This window comes from Phragmites australis, chromosome 3 (assembly GCF_958298935.1).
Source record: "Phragmites australis chromosome 3, lpPhrAust1.1, whole genome shotgun sequence".
Lineage (NCBI taxonomy): Eukaryota > Viridiplantae > Streptophyta > Magnoliopsida > Poales > Poaceae > Phragmites > Phragmites australis.
The window spans coordinates 960,786-973,222 of NC_084923.1; the positions used below are offsets into that span (position 1 = coordinate 960,786).

Consider the following 12,437-nt stretch of genomic DNA (forward strand, 5'->3'; position numbering starts at 1 on the left):
TACATTGTCTTTTACTGAAGAAAAAAATTCTACCTTTATTAGGCACATAAAAAATAAAAAATAAAATATAATCACCAATAGATAAAGAGTACAACCAGCTTTACTTAACCATACAAGCTAAGCCTAGGTTTTCTGCTAGTGTTCACGGTTGGCTTTGTAGATTACTCTATGACCAGATCACCACGCTGTTAGTCACTTCATGGGTCTCTGGCTCTGATTTCATAATATTTTTCTTTTCGTTTTGCTGCGTCCAACGGAGGGCTAATGACACTGATTTGTTCAGTGACGTGCATTGGTCAGATAGCTCTAGCTTTGCCTATTTTACATAGCAGAGGAGGAGAAAAAACAAACAATTCTGAATGCAGGATTGATCAAGAAATGACATGAAGCTAGACAGTGTGCATCAGTTTACAGCCTCAAAGCACATAAGGTTGCATATGCAGTTTCGAAGTTACACCACTTAATCAGCAAACAAATAAATGTTCAGTGACAATTGACAATGGACAACCTTGATTGTTCCAAATCGTGTTCCTTGACGCACTGACGATGGTTGCCCTCTATAAACCATTAACCCCTCATCTGAAGGACCCGCTAATTGGTTACACCTCAACCAAGTCTGCAACGGAACCCCTGTGGCCCCTCCGCGGTTTCCCCGTGATTTGTTCATGAGCTCACGGTGCCATCCATGCTGCTTCTCATTCTCTGCATCGGTAATCTCCTACAGTCCAATCTCCTACAGTCCCACTTGGAACACGTTACAATATATCAAAATGTGCAGCAGGATCACGCGATCAGCACGGCGGCATGTCTGCTCCCGTGCACACTCGCGCGTGCGAGTACATGAGGTGATCCTGACCATCAGCAACAAAGGTTGGTTGCTGGTAAGAAGTATAAGTAGCACGCCTTGACCTTGGCTTCACCACAATGGACCAAACTGACCGGATGTCATGCCGTGCGGCGATACTAAACATGAAACCCTAAATAGATGGATTATCTGACCATTGAATTAGCTGACGGACCAGGATATGAAAAGAGTTCTTGACTTCTAATTACCTTGCCGTCTTCATCTGCATCTAATTGGGAGCACTCCTTTTGGTAAAGACCCTGTCATAGATTTCAAGCCATGTTCTCCAAAAGCCCCTCTTGCATTGCATTATCTTTCTCCGATCTTGGATAGGACGAACCGAAAGAGGAACGATTGTAGGCATTATTTTCCATCAACCTCAGAAACTGGTCCCTGATCCAAGAAAAAGATAACCACTGACATCCATGAATCAAAATGGGATAATAAATATGAGGTCATTAAAACGACAGAAGATACTTACTGGTAACTTGTTACAAACTTCTGCAACTTCCATCTCTAACAACCTAGCAGCTCCGTCCATCCCATGTGCAGTGTATGCCTGAATCATGGTGGCATAGGTTACTTTGTCAGGCTTACATTTCTTGTCCTTCATAAGCTGTAGCATTCCCTCCATTATTTTCATATCGCTAGACTTTGCATATGCATTGATCACACAGTTGAAAAATGGAGTATCTAAGACAATGTCAGTGTTCTCGGTCTGTCAAATAATTCCCGGAACCTTGTCAAGAAGCCCAGCTTTGCTGTATCCATTAACTAGCGAGCAGTAAGTGATGGGGTTGGGTTTGACACCCTGAATTTTCATCATCCGGAAATAGCACTCCATCTTTTTGATGTTGCCAGCATGTCTGAAACATTCTATTTCTGTGTTGAAGGTAACAGCAGTTGGTGAGAAAGAACGTTTCTTCATATATTTGAATATCGACATCATTTTATCATACATGCCAGCTTTACCATAAGACTTGATCATGATGCTAAATGTCTTCGTGTCTGGCTCAACACCCAACAACTCAAACTCACTGTACCACTTCTCCATTTCATCTGTCCTTCCATTGCTCCCATAATTATCACATTATGAATAACTGAATTGCATTCGAGGCCCAGGTAGGACATCTCATCAAGAACAGCTGGAATCATATCAAAGCGGCGCGATTTGCCACAATAGTTGATGAGGACAGAGAACGTGTACTCATCGGGCTTGCAATCCGCGGCGCCTTTCATCTGGTCGACGGTGGCCAGCGCCTCCTCCAGTAAACCGATGTAGCCGTACGCGCTGATAAGCGCCGTGTACACGTCCACCGTCGGTCTGAGCCGCTCCGAGAGCATCGCCTTGAAGAGGGCGGTCGCAGGACCGGGCTGCCGACACTTGCCGAGCATCAGCAGCAGCCGCGCGTAGGTCTGCGACCTCGGCTTGTACCACTGCTGCTTCCGCAGCAGCTCGAAGATCTAGCGCAAGCAACAGCGGGTCAGCATCGTTGGGAAGAAAGCTAGTGATCCTCGGGAAGAAGGGGGTTAGGCTAAGGGAGGGGACCTCGACGGCGGCCTCCCAGCGGCTGCAGGCAAGGGCTGCGTCGAGGGCCTCGAGGACGGCGCGGGTGGACTGCCGCCCCGCGGGAGACTCCCGAGACGGCGACCACGGTGCGGAGGATGCGGGCGAGGGCGTCCGGCTGCTCAGCATCGGGAGTGGACGGGGAGGAGGGCGGCTTGCGCCTGCGGCGGGGGCCGCTGCCGTGGTGGGCCGCCAGGGCGACCAGCGCGCGGGGAGGCGGGACGACGAGGTGGTTGATGGGAGCGGCGCTGGCACCCGGGAAGGGAAGGGAAGCGAAGCGATGTGTGTAAAAGGGCAGCAGAGCCATCGATTTTTGGGTTAACTTTCAGCACCGTTAGATCCCAGAATTGAATAATCAGATCTCACACGTCTGGTAGATGCCACCAAGCACAGCAAAACAAACATAAATATCTGATTGCCGAATGCAGATACAGATCACCACTGAAACTAGTTCACACACATCACTACCTCAGAACTGAGAGTTGGAGCCATTACATTTTCAGTATGGGGCCACGAACGATACTCGAAATCAGCAGGGAGGCAATGGGCAAGCATCCATTGATGTATCCAATCTTCTTGAATAAAAAGGCGTTCCTATCAACAACAGGAACTACACCATCACGTTACATTCTCTCACTCTTTTGCGCCGCCAAAGACAGCTCCGGGAATACTTGGCACAGCAAGATGATGTTGTCAACCACTTCTTCCACGGAACTACTTCCTTACTGGATTCAGAATCGGCCAACTACAAAAGATTTCGAGCAACGGATTAACAGCAAATTCCAAAGCAGCAATGAAGTAAAGAATCATGGCTGCAAGAACTAGGCACTTCAGATGTTATGCCAGTAGAAACCAAAAGAAAAACTCAACATTTCAGCACAGTAAATTCACTCTCCAACTAAAATAAGGAACTTCGTTCTTACCTAGTATTGACCATAACCAGGGCTTCTTCTCCTATCATAACGATCGTAAACAGGGCTTCTGCTCCTGTTGTAACGATCATAAACAGGGCTTCTCCTATTGTACATAGCTCCATCACCCCGACCATACCCAGGGTTACGTCCATGTCGATTGTAATCTGGACTGTAGTCCCTTTGGTACCTTGGGCTAGGTGAGCGCATGTATGGGTTGCCGCGACGTCTGTCAGGAGCACCTCGCTTGGGGTTACCATATCTGTCCTCTCTCTCATTGTCATCATCCCGGAAGGCATATTCAACTGTCACAACCCTGTCCAATATCGTGCTGCGCAGCAATATAAAGTAATAGCACCTAATCAGGAGAAATGTGATGTAACAAAGTTGATTCACTGAAAATAAACTCGATGTAGGCAAGAAAATTCATGACGTTACACCAGTTAAGAAAACTAGCAACGCTCGATTGCATTACCTTCAAGGCAAGCGAAGTAAGTAACCGCAGTTATAAATGCAAGAACTTAGCAGATATACTAAATGAAATGACCAATATGTCTATTACATCTATCTTATTGCTGGCATGCAACAAAAGAAAATAGCAGGAAGAGCTTCAGTCACAAAGTTGAAGTTTTAGACGTCAAAAGTCAAAATTGACTTTTATTACAAGGAAACAATGCATATGAAATGCATGTGCAAATTCATCAAATGGCTATCGGAACAAAAATGGAAGGCCCAAGAAAAGAGCAAGTATCACTTCAATGAGTAAAAGTGACTCTCAGAAACATTTGCCAAATAAATTTATGATGCTGGACTAGAAGATGCTTGAGGCCACAGACAATTTCAGAGGGTATAAGCATAAAACAGATGCAACGTATTCATCACTTTCATATTTCATATTGACACTGATCTATTTCTTTATAGGAATCAGTGCAATCAATACAGCTGCACTAACCTACTTTTTTATAGGAATCAGGGCAATCAACACGGTTGCAATTGAATGCCATTAAGATAAATCAGCATAATATAATGTGATATTTAGGAATAAGAAATCATCATCCAAATAAGTAAAAATATCCAGGGACAACCAGGCAAGGGATACAATCCATTATAAAAAATAAAAAATCAGCCTAGTTATAATCTAGAAGCATATTCAGTGCCATGTTCAGGCCTTCTAGAGTGACGATAACTGAGATTGTAGGGAAACTCTTTTGGCATGGAACTACACACTAATCAAGTTTTGTGCAATAAAATTTTTAGCAGCAATGGACGGACTAAAGGATGGTCAATGGCAACATAAGGAAGCAAGCATACCTCTTATCAGTGTTCTTGACAGCGGTAGTCGCTTCCTCTTGTGTCTCATACTTTACAAACGCAAAATTCCTACGAATACGGATATTCGTAATTTTGCCATAAGGTTCAAAATGCCTCTCAATATCTCGATCTTTAGTGCGGATGGGGTCAAAGTTGATAACAAAGAGAGTTCTTGTCGGCTTTACATCCCCAGTAGGTCTGTCACGGCTCCTTGGCACTGGTTCAACTTGCTGGAGAATGTACACATATGAATGATGGCAATCAGCAAAATTTCTTTTGTCTACTTGTACAGAAAATGGAAATGAAGAAATGTCTCATCCATGTGCCAAGATAAGGATTTACCCTTGACCATTCTACAGAGAGCCTGCGCCTATTATAACCAAATGCCACGTTGTCAAGCCGCCTTATCGCATCCTCTGCATCACGCTCGTCTTCAAAGTAAATAAAAGCATAGCCTACAATGGATACATAGATGGAGAAACTGAGCAAGGGCTTTTAGGGTTTCCCTTCTCCCTGCTGCCACTAGTACATAATATGCATAAGGAACCAATACGGATTCAGAATTCATGCTTGGTTCATGAGCCAAGATAGTTCGATTTAAGATTTTGATACAGGGCATGCGATGGTATTATTATAGGCTGTGGTGATGACAAAACAAACAGCATTTTCCCCCTTCATTAGTTTTTTTTGTGAATTTACCCTTCATTAAATCTGAGCACCGGACAAGCAAGAAGGGAGAGATTGTGAGGAGGGTTTTTTTCGAGCAATAAATTGAAATGAGATTGAATACCGGACTTCATGTCGATGCGGCGGATAGGGCCGTACTTGGAGAAGAGGCGCTCCAGGTCGTACTGGCGCGTGTCGAAGTCGAAGTTGCCACAGAACACGGGCCTCGTCATCTCTCCTTCTCCCCTCTCTCACAGCCGTACTCCTAAAACCTCCTTGTCCCCTTTCGGCGCGGGCACACTACCAATAAAAAAAAAATGAATCCTTACAAATCGTCCAAGAGAACACCACCGGAGGAGAGCAGAAGAATCGAGCGGGAAGGCGCCGAGAAGGTGTAGTTACCAACCTGCGGAGACGGCGAAGGCTCGGACGGAGGGAGGCGAGAGGTGAAAGGTAAAAACCCTAGACTGGAAGGGAGGCAGGCAGGCAGCGGGCGAGCGGTCGGGAGGAAGGCCGCAGGCCGCAGGGGAAAAACTTTGCAACGATGCGAGCAAGGGAGGGAGACGCCACGCGGTGGGATGCGACGGGATGGGCGGGCTCCTGGAAACGGGCCCCTCGGCCCAACCCACGGGCCCGTCTTTACCTCGGTGCTGTTGCTGTTTTGCGTGCGGCCCGTGGGCCTTACCTCTCGTAAGGCTTTGGGCCGAATGCACGGGCTTTTGCCATCTGGGAGTGTTCGCTTTTTTTGGGCTCCAGCATCTTCTTCTCTCTGTCATTTGGAGTAGGCTCATCGTTCTAAGGAAAAAATAGAAATAAGTGGATATTATTGTAAAGATATCTATATTAAAAATATCAATGATCTTTTTAACTTGGGTGATCTTTGCGATTGTATTCTTCAAAGTCGCCCTCGTTCTAATGAGCTGCTCCGTTTCAGCTGGCCAGATCGACCGTCCTTTTGTGACCCAAGGTTTTTTTTTTTTTTTGCGAGGAATGTGACCTCAGCTGTCCTTCGTCCCTGACCAGCTCCATCCAACTGGGTTGCTGAATTTTCCTGTTATTAATCCCATGCAGAGACCAGAGAGAGAACAATCAATCCTTTGATAGATCCTTCTAAGCATCGTGCGTGCTCTCCAGTCACAACTCAAGAGTACGCCATCCATGTACACAGTGCATTCTAGGTGTTGGTGACTGCTGAAAGTGATTACAGAGAAGTTTCAGAGATGGGGTCACCGCCCTAGCTACAACCTAGCTAGCTCTCAACTGATCGCTCGTAGTTGTCATCACCTTCCTCTCCCCGGTACTAGATTCCAAACCAGACGGAGTCGCAGAGAAGCATCGATCTCACCGTACCGTGCTCCGTAGCCAGACACGCATGGCGGCAACCACCTCGCATGGCATGACCAGTTTATATATATACAAACCTGCAGGGAGAAGAGAATATACAACTAGCCCGTGCACGTTCTCCCGCTCGTTCTTCGACTTCCAGCTCCTGGCCTGCATGCATGATTGATCTGCTGTAGTATCTAGTGGACGTACAGTATCTGCGCCAACATGTGCCGAGACTTTGGCCACACACACGTCCGGTTTAAAGTATTCGTGACACCTGAGAAAGGTTACGTTGCAGCATCCTACTGTGTATGTAGCTGGCTATCTGCTCAAGATGATGATAGTTTCGATGCCTTTTAGAAGATACTTAGCAGCTAGTTGGGAGTAAAAGAGCATTTGCGTTGTGCTAACACCTGTCCTGGCTACAACAAAGATGCATCGTACGTGTGTCTGTTATGTGGATCCAAAAGTATTTCGATTGATATCAATAATCCACCGGCACCTGCATGCCTTGCTTTCATCGGTTCATTCGCAAATAAAACCTGGTTAACCACTTTGCTGACAGTGTACGAACATCGGTTCATTCAGCTTTAAGGCACATGAGACTCTTGCAAGTTGTGCATAGTGAAGCTTATGATTCTCTAACTATAGCCTACGGCACAGGTCAGGATATACTGATGAATTCTTGACTTCTCTCCCAGCAACTTGAGCTCAAAACCCGGGGCTGCACACGCGCGCGCACACACACAAACACAGCGGCTGATGCATGGTGCAGCTGAATTCGGAGGGCCGTAAGCTGATTTGCTGTACAAGGCCATGAACAGTGAACAGTTGCAAGCATCAACAGTGGCTATCTATGGATGATACATCGACACACAACACACAGATCAATATTTTTTAAGCCCCAACCAGAAGATGAGACACGCCACCAGGTTAACCCCAACTTGCAGTAATTAACCTGCAACACCTCACATGCATGCATGCGATGCAAGAGAGAGCCGTACTAGGCGCGCGGCGATAAAATCAATTCTCTTTCTCTCTCAGGTCTCAAGTGAAGCCAGCATGCCAGATGCCACAAAGCTAGCTCTTCCCGCGTAGAATCGCGCATGCAGGCAGCAGCTAACTAAGCTTAATTGCGGTTGGGTGATGCATGTGATTAGCAGCTCACATGTGCGCATAATCGCTACCTAGTTAAGCAACTTTTTTAGGAGGGACCCCAAGGTAGATGTCAAGGAAGCTAGCCAAACCAAAATGACAATGGTGCACTTGAGTTCCCACTAATAAGCGTGGCTTTTTTTCCTTTAACTTTTTTGCTTCTGAATTTTATCTTCACTGATCAAGGAAGGTGCCATGTTACATCGCACTTGGGTTTTTGCTTAATTATTCATCTCACTCTAGTTAGCACTGGTGTACTATACTTACTAATATAATAAAGCTATAGCAAGGTGCGCCTTGATTAGAGCGCAAGACACTGGATGATTAAAAAAAACTAGTGCAGCATCATATGATTGCTCTGAGGTAGGGAATTTCGTAGACAAAAGTACGATGAAACCACCTCATTAGAAAGTGTTTGCCGGTGATAACTAAGACCGCATGTTTTTACCACTTTGATTTGTAGTACTGTCCTGCTGACTATTTACTGAAACTGCGAGGATTAAAGCGGGGTAAATAAGTGTTACACACAGGGAAGTGAATATCAGTTGCATTATATGTGCCATTTAGGGGAGGGAAGTAGCTAGCTAGCTAGATACAACTGCTAGTATTGAATCATGAACATGATAGCACATGGAAGCGTAGAACTAAGCAAGGCAGCAGTACGGCTGCTATTTGCTACGCTAGGAATTAGTACAAGATTCTACTTGCAAATTGATATATTTTTTCTTTTTATTATTGTATTTAGAGTTTTAAGCAGTACTTCCAGGATTTCAGCATAAACAAGATCAAGCTGTTGATTTTTTAAAACAAGTTAACAGCACTTTTCCATCAAGATCTCAGCTTTCAACATGTTGCAGTATTAATACTGCAGCTCAAGTGCTCGTGTTATCATGTAGCAATTCTCAAGAAAGAATGTATAGTCCTCTACTCTGGAATCTGGATGCAGTAGCACAATTCGCCTCTTATTTCAAATTTTGAAAGTGCGTGTCTCTAATTTCTCCTGAAAGAAAACTAAGAAGGGTCATCAGAAAGAGAGATATATGGAGCCAATAAAGCATATATTCAGCAATTTAGTTCGAACCAATTTGTCTTGATTTGGTAGAATGGTCTCTGAAATCTCTGGTTGGAAAGGAGCTAGCTTATGAAGAACAACCACCTATTTGGAAATATGTGCTTAAAGAAAGATCAGATCGACTGGTCAAGTTTTTCTTTTGTCGACAAGAGACCAGCAAGGAAGTTTCTCGGGCGTACAGAAGTGTTGGTTGATTAATTATCATTAACTACCGAAGCAAATTAAAACCCAAGAGCGAGCCAGCATATGAAATTGCAGCAGGTAGATGCAGAACAAACTGTATGCATGCTGTCGTAAGTTGTGTCATGTGGTCCAGACTGCATCATATATATTAGCCGCAGAGTCAAACGCAGTCCGGATCAGATTGTTCAAATATCTGGTCATAGTTGCTGCTACTATCATTTGTGCATCTTGCAGCTCAAATCACATTGATTATTGGTCATCAGCTTCCTCTAATCCTGGGTACTGTCTTGACGGCATACAAGAATTGCCGGTTAATTTCAAAGCTCAAAGTCCGTGATTAGGGCTGCAGCCGGGCTTCCAAAGAAGACCAGCGCGCGGTTTCACACCTTAACAACGCCTTCTCAACGACCATATCGCGTGCTGCGACTTTGGCTGTGTCACCTTCCATGACGTAAACGCACGCTTTCCGAATATACACATATGTGGCACTCTTCTATGCTTCTAGCTAGCTAGTGTTGTCGCAGACATGCACCTATATACGACAAACAATCAGTGGCATGCACCATGCAGATGCAGGTACAGTGCTTAAAAGCGAGATGCTAAAGCAAAAGATATCTCATCGTAGGCGAATCAAGCATGCCAGTATATAGATCCTAGCTACCTGTAGGATTAACAGTGTCATTTTGACCCCTAACTCGTCGTCTTGTATCTAGGTTTCTCCAGCATATTTGTCAGCGGGAAAGGAGATGGAAAGGAGGAGAAGAATCTCCTTTCTCTAGCTGCATGTAGGATTAACTGTGTCAAGTTGTATTATTGTTCTAGGTTTTGTAAATTGGCTAGGTTCTACCAAGAGTAGTAAATTTTACTCCATCCAATCATAAATGTTCGTTTGATGCCTTTTTCCCTCTTGTAATTAAGCACCTTTCGTGGATTAATAGACATTGCATTTTTATCAGGTACTATATAGTACCATTCTGATAGTCTGGTTGAGATTTTAGAGATTAATGAGCACGGTAAAGTTAGCGTAACACACAGTGGATATGACCATGCATGAAAGCATGTGTCACACGTACGGGCACGAAATGAGCCAGTGGCGTGGCTGCTTTCGAATCGATGGTGATCGAATGCATGGGATGGGTGAGACAGCGCTGGGCTCGATGGATAAGCAGATAGATAATCGGTGGCCTAACACGGTCCTCGTCATGCATGGTCGTCTAACCCTCGCTCCTAGCTAGGCACGAGCTGAGCGCGCGGCTGACCTAACCAAACCCGAGCGACATGATCGCCGCTGACTCCTCCGCCACCCCCACCACAACCACGCGCTGAGCCGGCCGACGCGTAGGCGCGTACGTAACGTAGCAGATAGACTACCATTCGCGGTCGGTGTTTGTCAACTGTCACCAACACTGATGATATATATATATAGTCATCTGATATATACAGTGGTGTGGTTTGTCCAAACAAAATAATACTACAAGCAGGTAAGAGATCCTATCGATTCGTGCATCTTCATTGACTTTCATCTTCTTCGATTCTCTATTGTATGTGAAAAAAGAAGTTGCATCTTGGAGTTTAACATCCGGTAATATTTAATTCGCAAACTTTTACTTCTTCTCGCCCCCTGATTACCATTTGATTAGTCGTAGGATCGAAAAGAACTTGCACCGATGAGTGACAGTAACAGCTACGGAAAAGTAGTGGCGCACTGCGCATGCATCTCGACTCGATCATCACCCGCGCACTAGAGCAACATGAGAGAGAGAGAGAGAGAGAGAGAGAGAGAGAGAGAGACGCGTGGAGTTTGCATTTGCTGTGAGAAAAAATAATTGGAATCCACGCGCTAGCTCTCGTGTTATGCCTAATTGCTTAGCGACCATAAACTAGTCAAAATCAAGCTGCCTAATCAAATCAACACTACGACTATAGATACAGTGCCCTCCTAACTCTTAACTACCAAGCCTGCAGATCACTATGTCGCGACCTCAGAGAAAAAAGGAAATGGGTATCAGCACAGCAACTACAATAGCAAAGATAGCTCTCGTTCAAAAACTATAGCAAAGATGCAACCTCCACTTACCAGACACACTTGCCAGGCATGCATGTATCTCTGGAATTAGGAATAAAAAATAAATTCACACTACTTCTTCAAGCTAGCTAGGTCAGAATTTATTGAAATAGTATTATTTTATTAGAAATTAAAAAATATTATTTAAATAGGAACTTTACAAAAAATATGTGTCAATCGGTACTTCAATTGCCGACTAATCATCTATCAGAAATTAAAAGCTAGATCTAGAATTTATAGCCACTATTATGGGTATCTAAACAGATTTAAATGAAAAGTGTTCAATTAAAAGTTATAGATATCGTTAATAGGTATAATTTTCATATGAAAATCATTTCTACTTGATATTGTATGAAAAAAATTATGAATTTTTCTTTAAATATTATCTGCGGGACAAATAACCGCGTGTCAGCAGGCCCTATGACATAGCATGTTGGGACACAGAGTGCCAACAGATTCCTAGTCGGTACTGCAAGTGCCGATAAGTGCATACTTATGCAAATATCTGATTTTGGGTATTATTTCCACAATTTTCCAATAAATAATATTATTTTAAAAAAAGCTCTATGTATTTCATCGTTGTATACAGTACGGGAATGTGCTGTAGAGCATCAGGTATTACACCACAGAGGATCCATGATAGTATAGGCCATATTGCAATGAAGGTTAGGCATGTGGGAAAAATAATTGTAAAATGGACATGCCACCGCCATTGGCTTGGACCAGTTGCGACCTGGCTGAAACCAGTGGGACTTGAGGTGGACACCTCCAAGCAAAACAAAAAAACTATTCTAGTATAATTTTTTGGTGTGGAATTTTTTTGCAAGTTTTTGCTGTAGATTTCTTACATAAAGTTGTTCATGATTCTTTATGGGAACAAGGATTAACCCCCCCCCCCCCCTTCTATTAATGCTAGAGCTCCCACCTTTTATTAAAAAAATATTTTTGGCTTTATTTTCCTAACTTTCTGTGGTTTCATTTTTATTAGACTCCAAAATATTTTTTTTGGTGGACCAGCTTACCAGGGAACATGGGATTCGATATTTTAGTTCACAGTCACAAAAACATCAAGCACTTCTGTCACTAAAAAAAGTAAACTTATTCGATTGTTTTGTTCTAGACGCACCTACAAAAAACGAACATGTGGGAGCACATTATTTTGGATAGAGGTACGTATCAGATTCAATAATATTATGGAATAAATAGTACAGGGATAACCAAACCCGGCTCACTATCATCAAGTGCCACTCCTGAAAGTGCAACGGCACGAATAAGAGTTGAGGCTCAAGAGTGTTCTGTCCAAACATGAGCAGCTACTGATCATACCGATAATATCG

General features: G+C 44.0%; 1 protein-coding gene and 1 pseudogene across 2 annotated transcripts; both read right to left on the minus strand.

Moving 5' to 3' along the window:
* Positions 1-303: 303 nt before the first annotated feature.
* LOC133911399 (pentatricopeptide repeat-containing protein At3g53170-like) lies at positions 304-2,718 on the minus strand (annotated as a pseudogene).
* A 71-nt stretch (positions 2,719-2,789) lies between these two features.
* On the minus strand, positions 2,790-5,867 carry LOC133911400 (serine/arginine-rich splicing factor RS31-like). 2 transcript variants are annotated; one of them, XM_062353631.1, is made up of 6 exons: positions 5,706-5,867; positions 5,424-5,599; positions 4,976-5,088; positions 4,634-4,863; positions 3,335-3,653; positions 2,790-3,156 (listed from the first exon to the last, which is right to left on the minus strand). In XM_062353631.1, the coding sequence occupies exons 2-5, from the start codon at positions 5,530-5,532 to the stop codon at positions 3,335-3,337; spliced, it is 771 nt and encodes a 256-aa protein (XP_062209615.1). In that variant the 5' UTR covers positions 5,533-5,599; positions 5,706-5,867; the 3' UTR covers positions 2,790-3,156. The 2 variants fall into 2 exon arrangements, with proteins under 2 accessions (XP_062209615.1, XP_062209614.1); XM_062353630.1 differs by having other exon boundaries at positions 3,335-3,680.
* Positions 5,868-12,437: the final 6,570 nt, after the last annotated feature.

Bases quoted from the DNA above. Each gene is read 5' to 3' on its own strand.
- LOC133911400 (XM_062353630.1), bottom strand. From the start codon at position 5,532: ATGACGAGGCCCGTGTTCTGTGGCAACTTCGACTTCGACACGCGCCAG. The intron at 4,864-4,975 runs GTAAATCCTTAT...TACATTCTCCAG, and splicing joins TCTCTGTAGAATGGTCAAGG to CAAGTTGAACCAGTGCCAAG. The intron at 3,681-4,633 runs GTATGCTTGCTT...TCTCCTGATTAG, and splicing joins GTCAAGAACACTGATAAGAG to GTGCTATTACTTTATATTGC.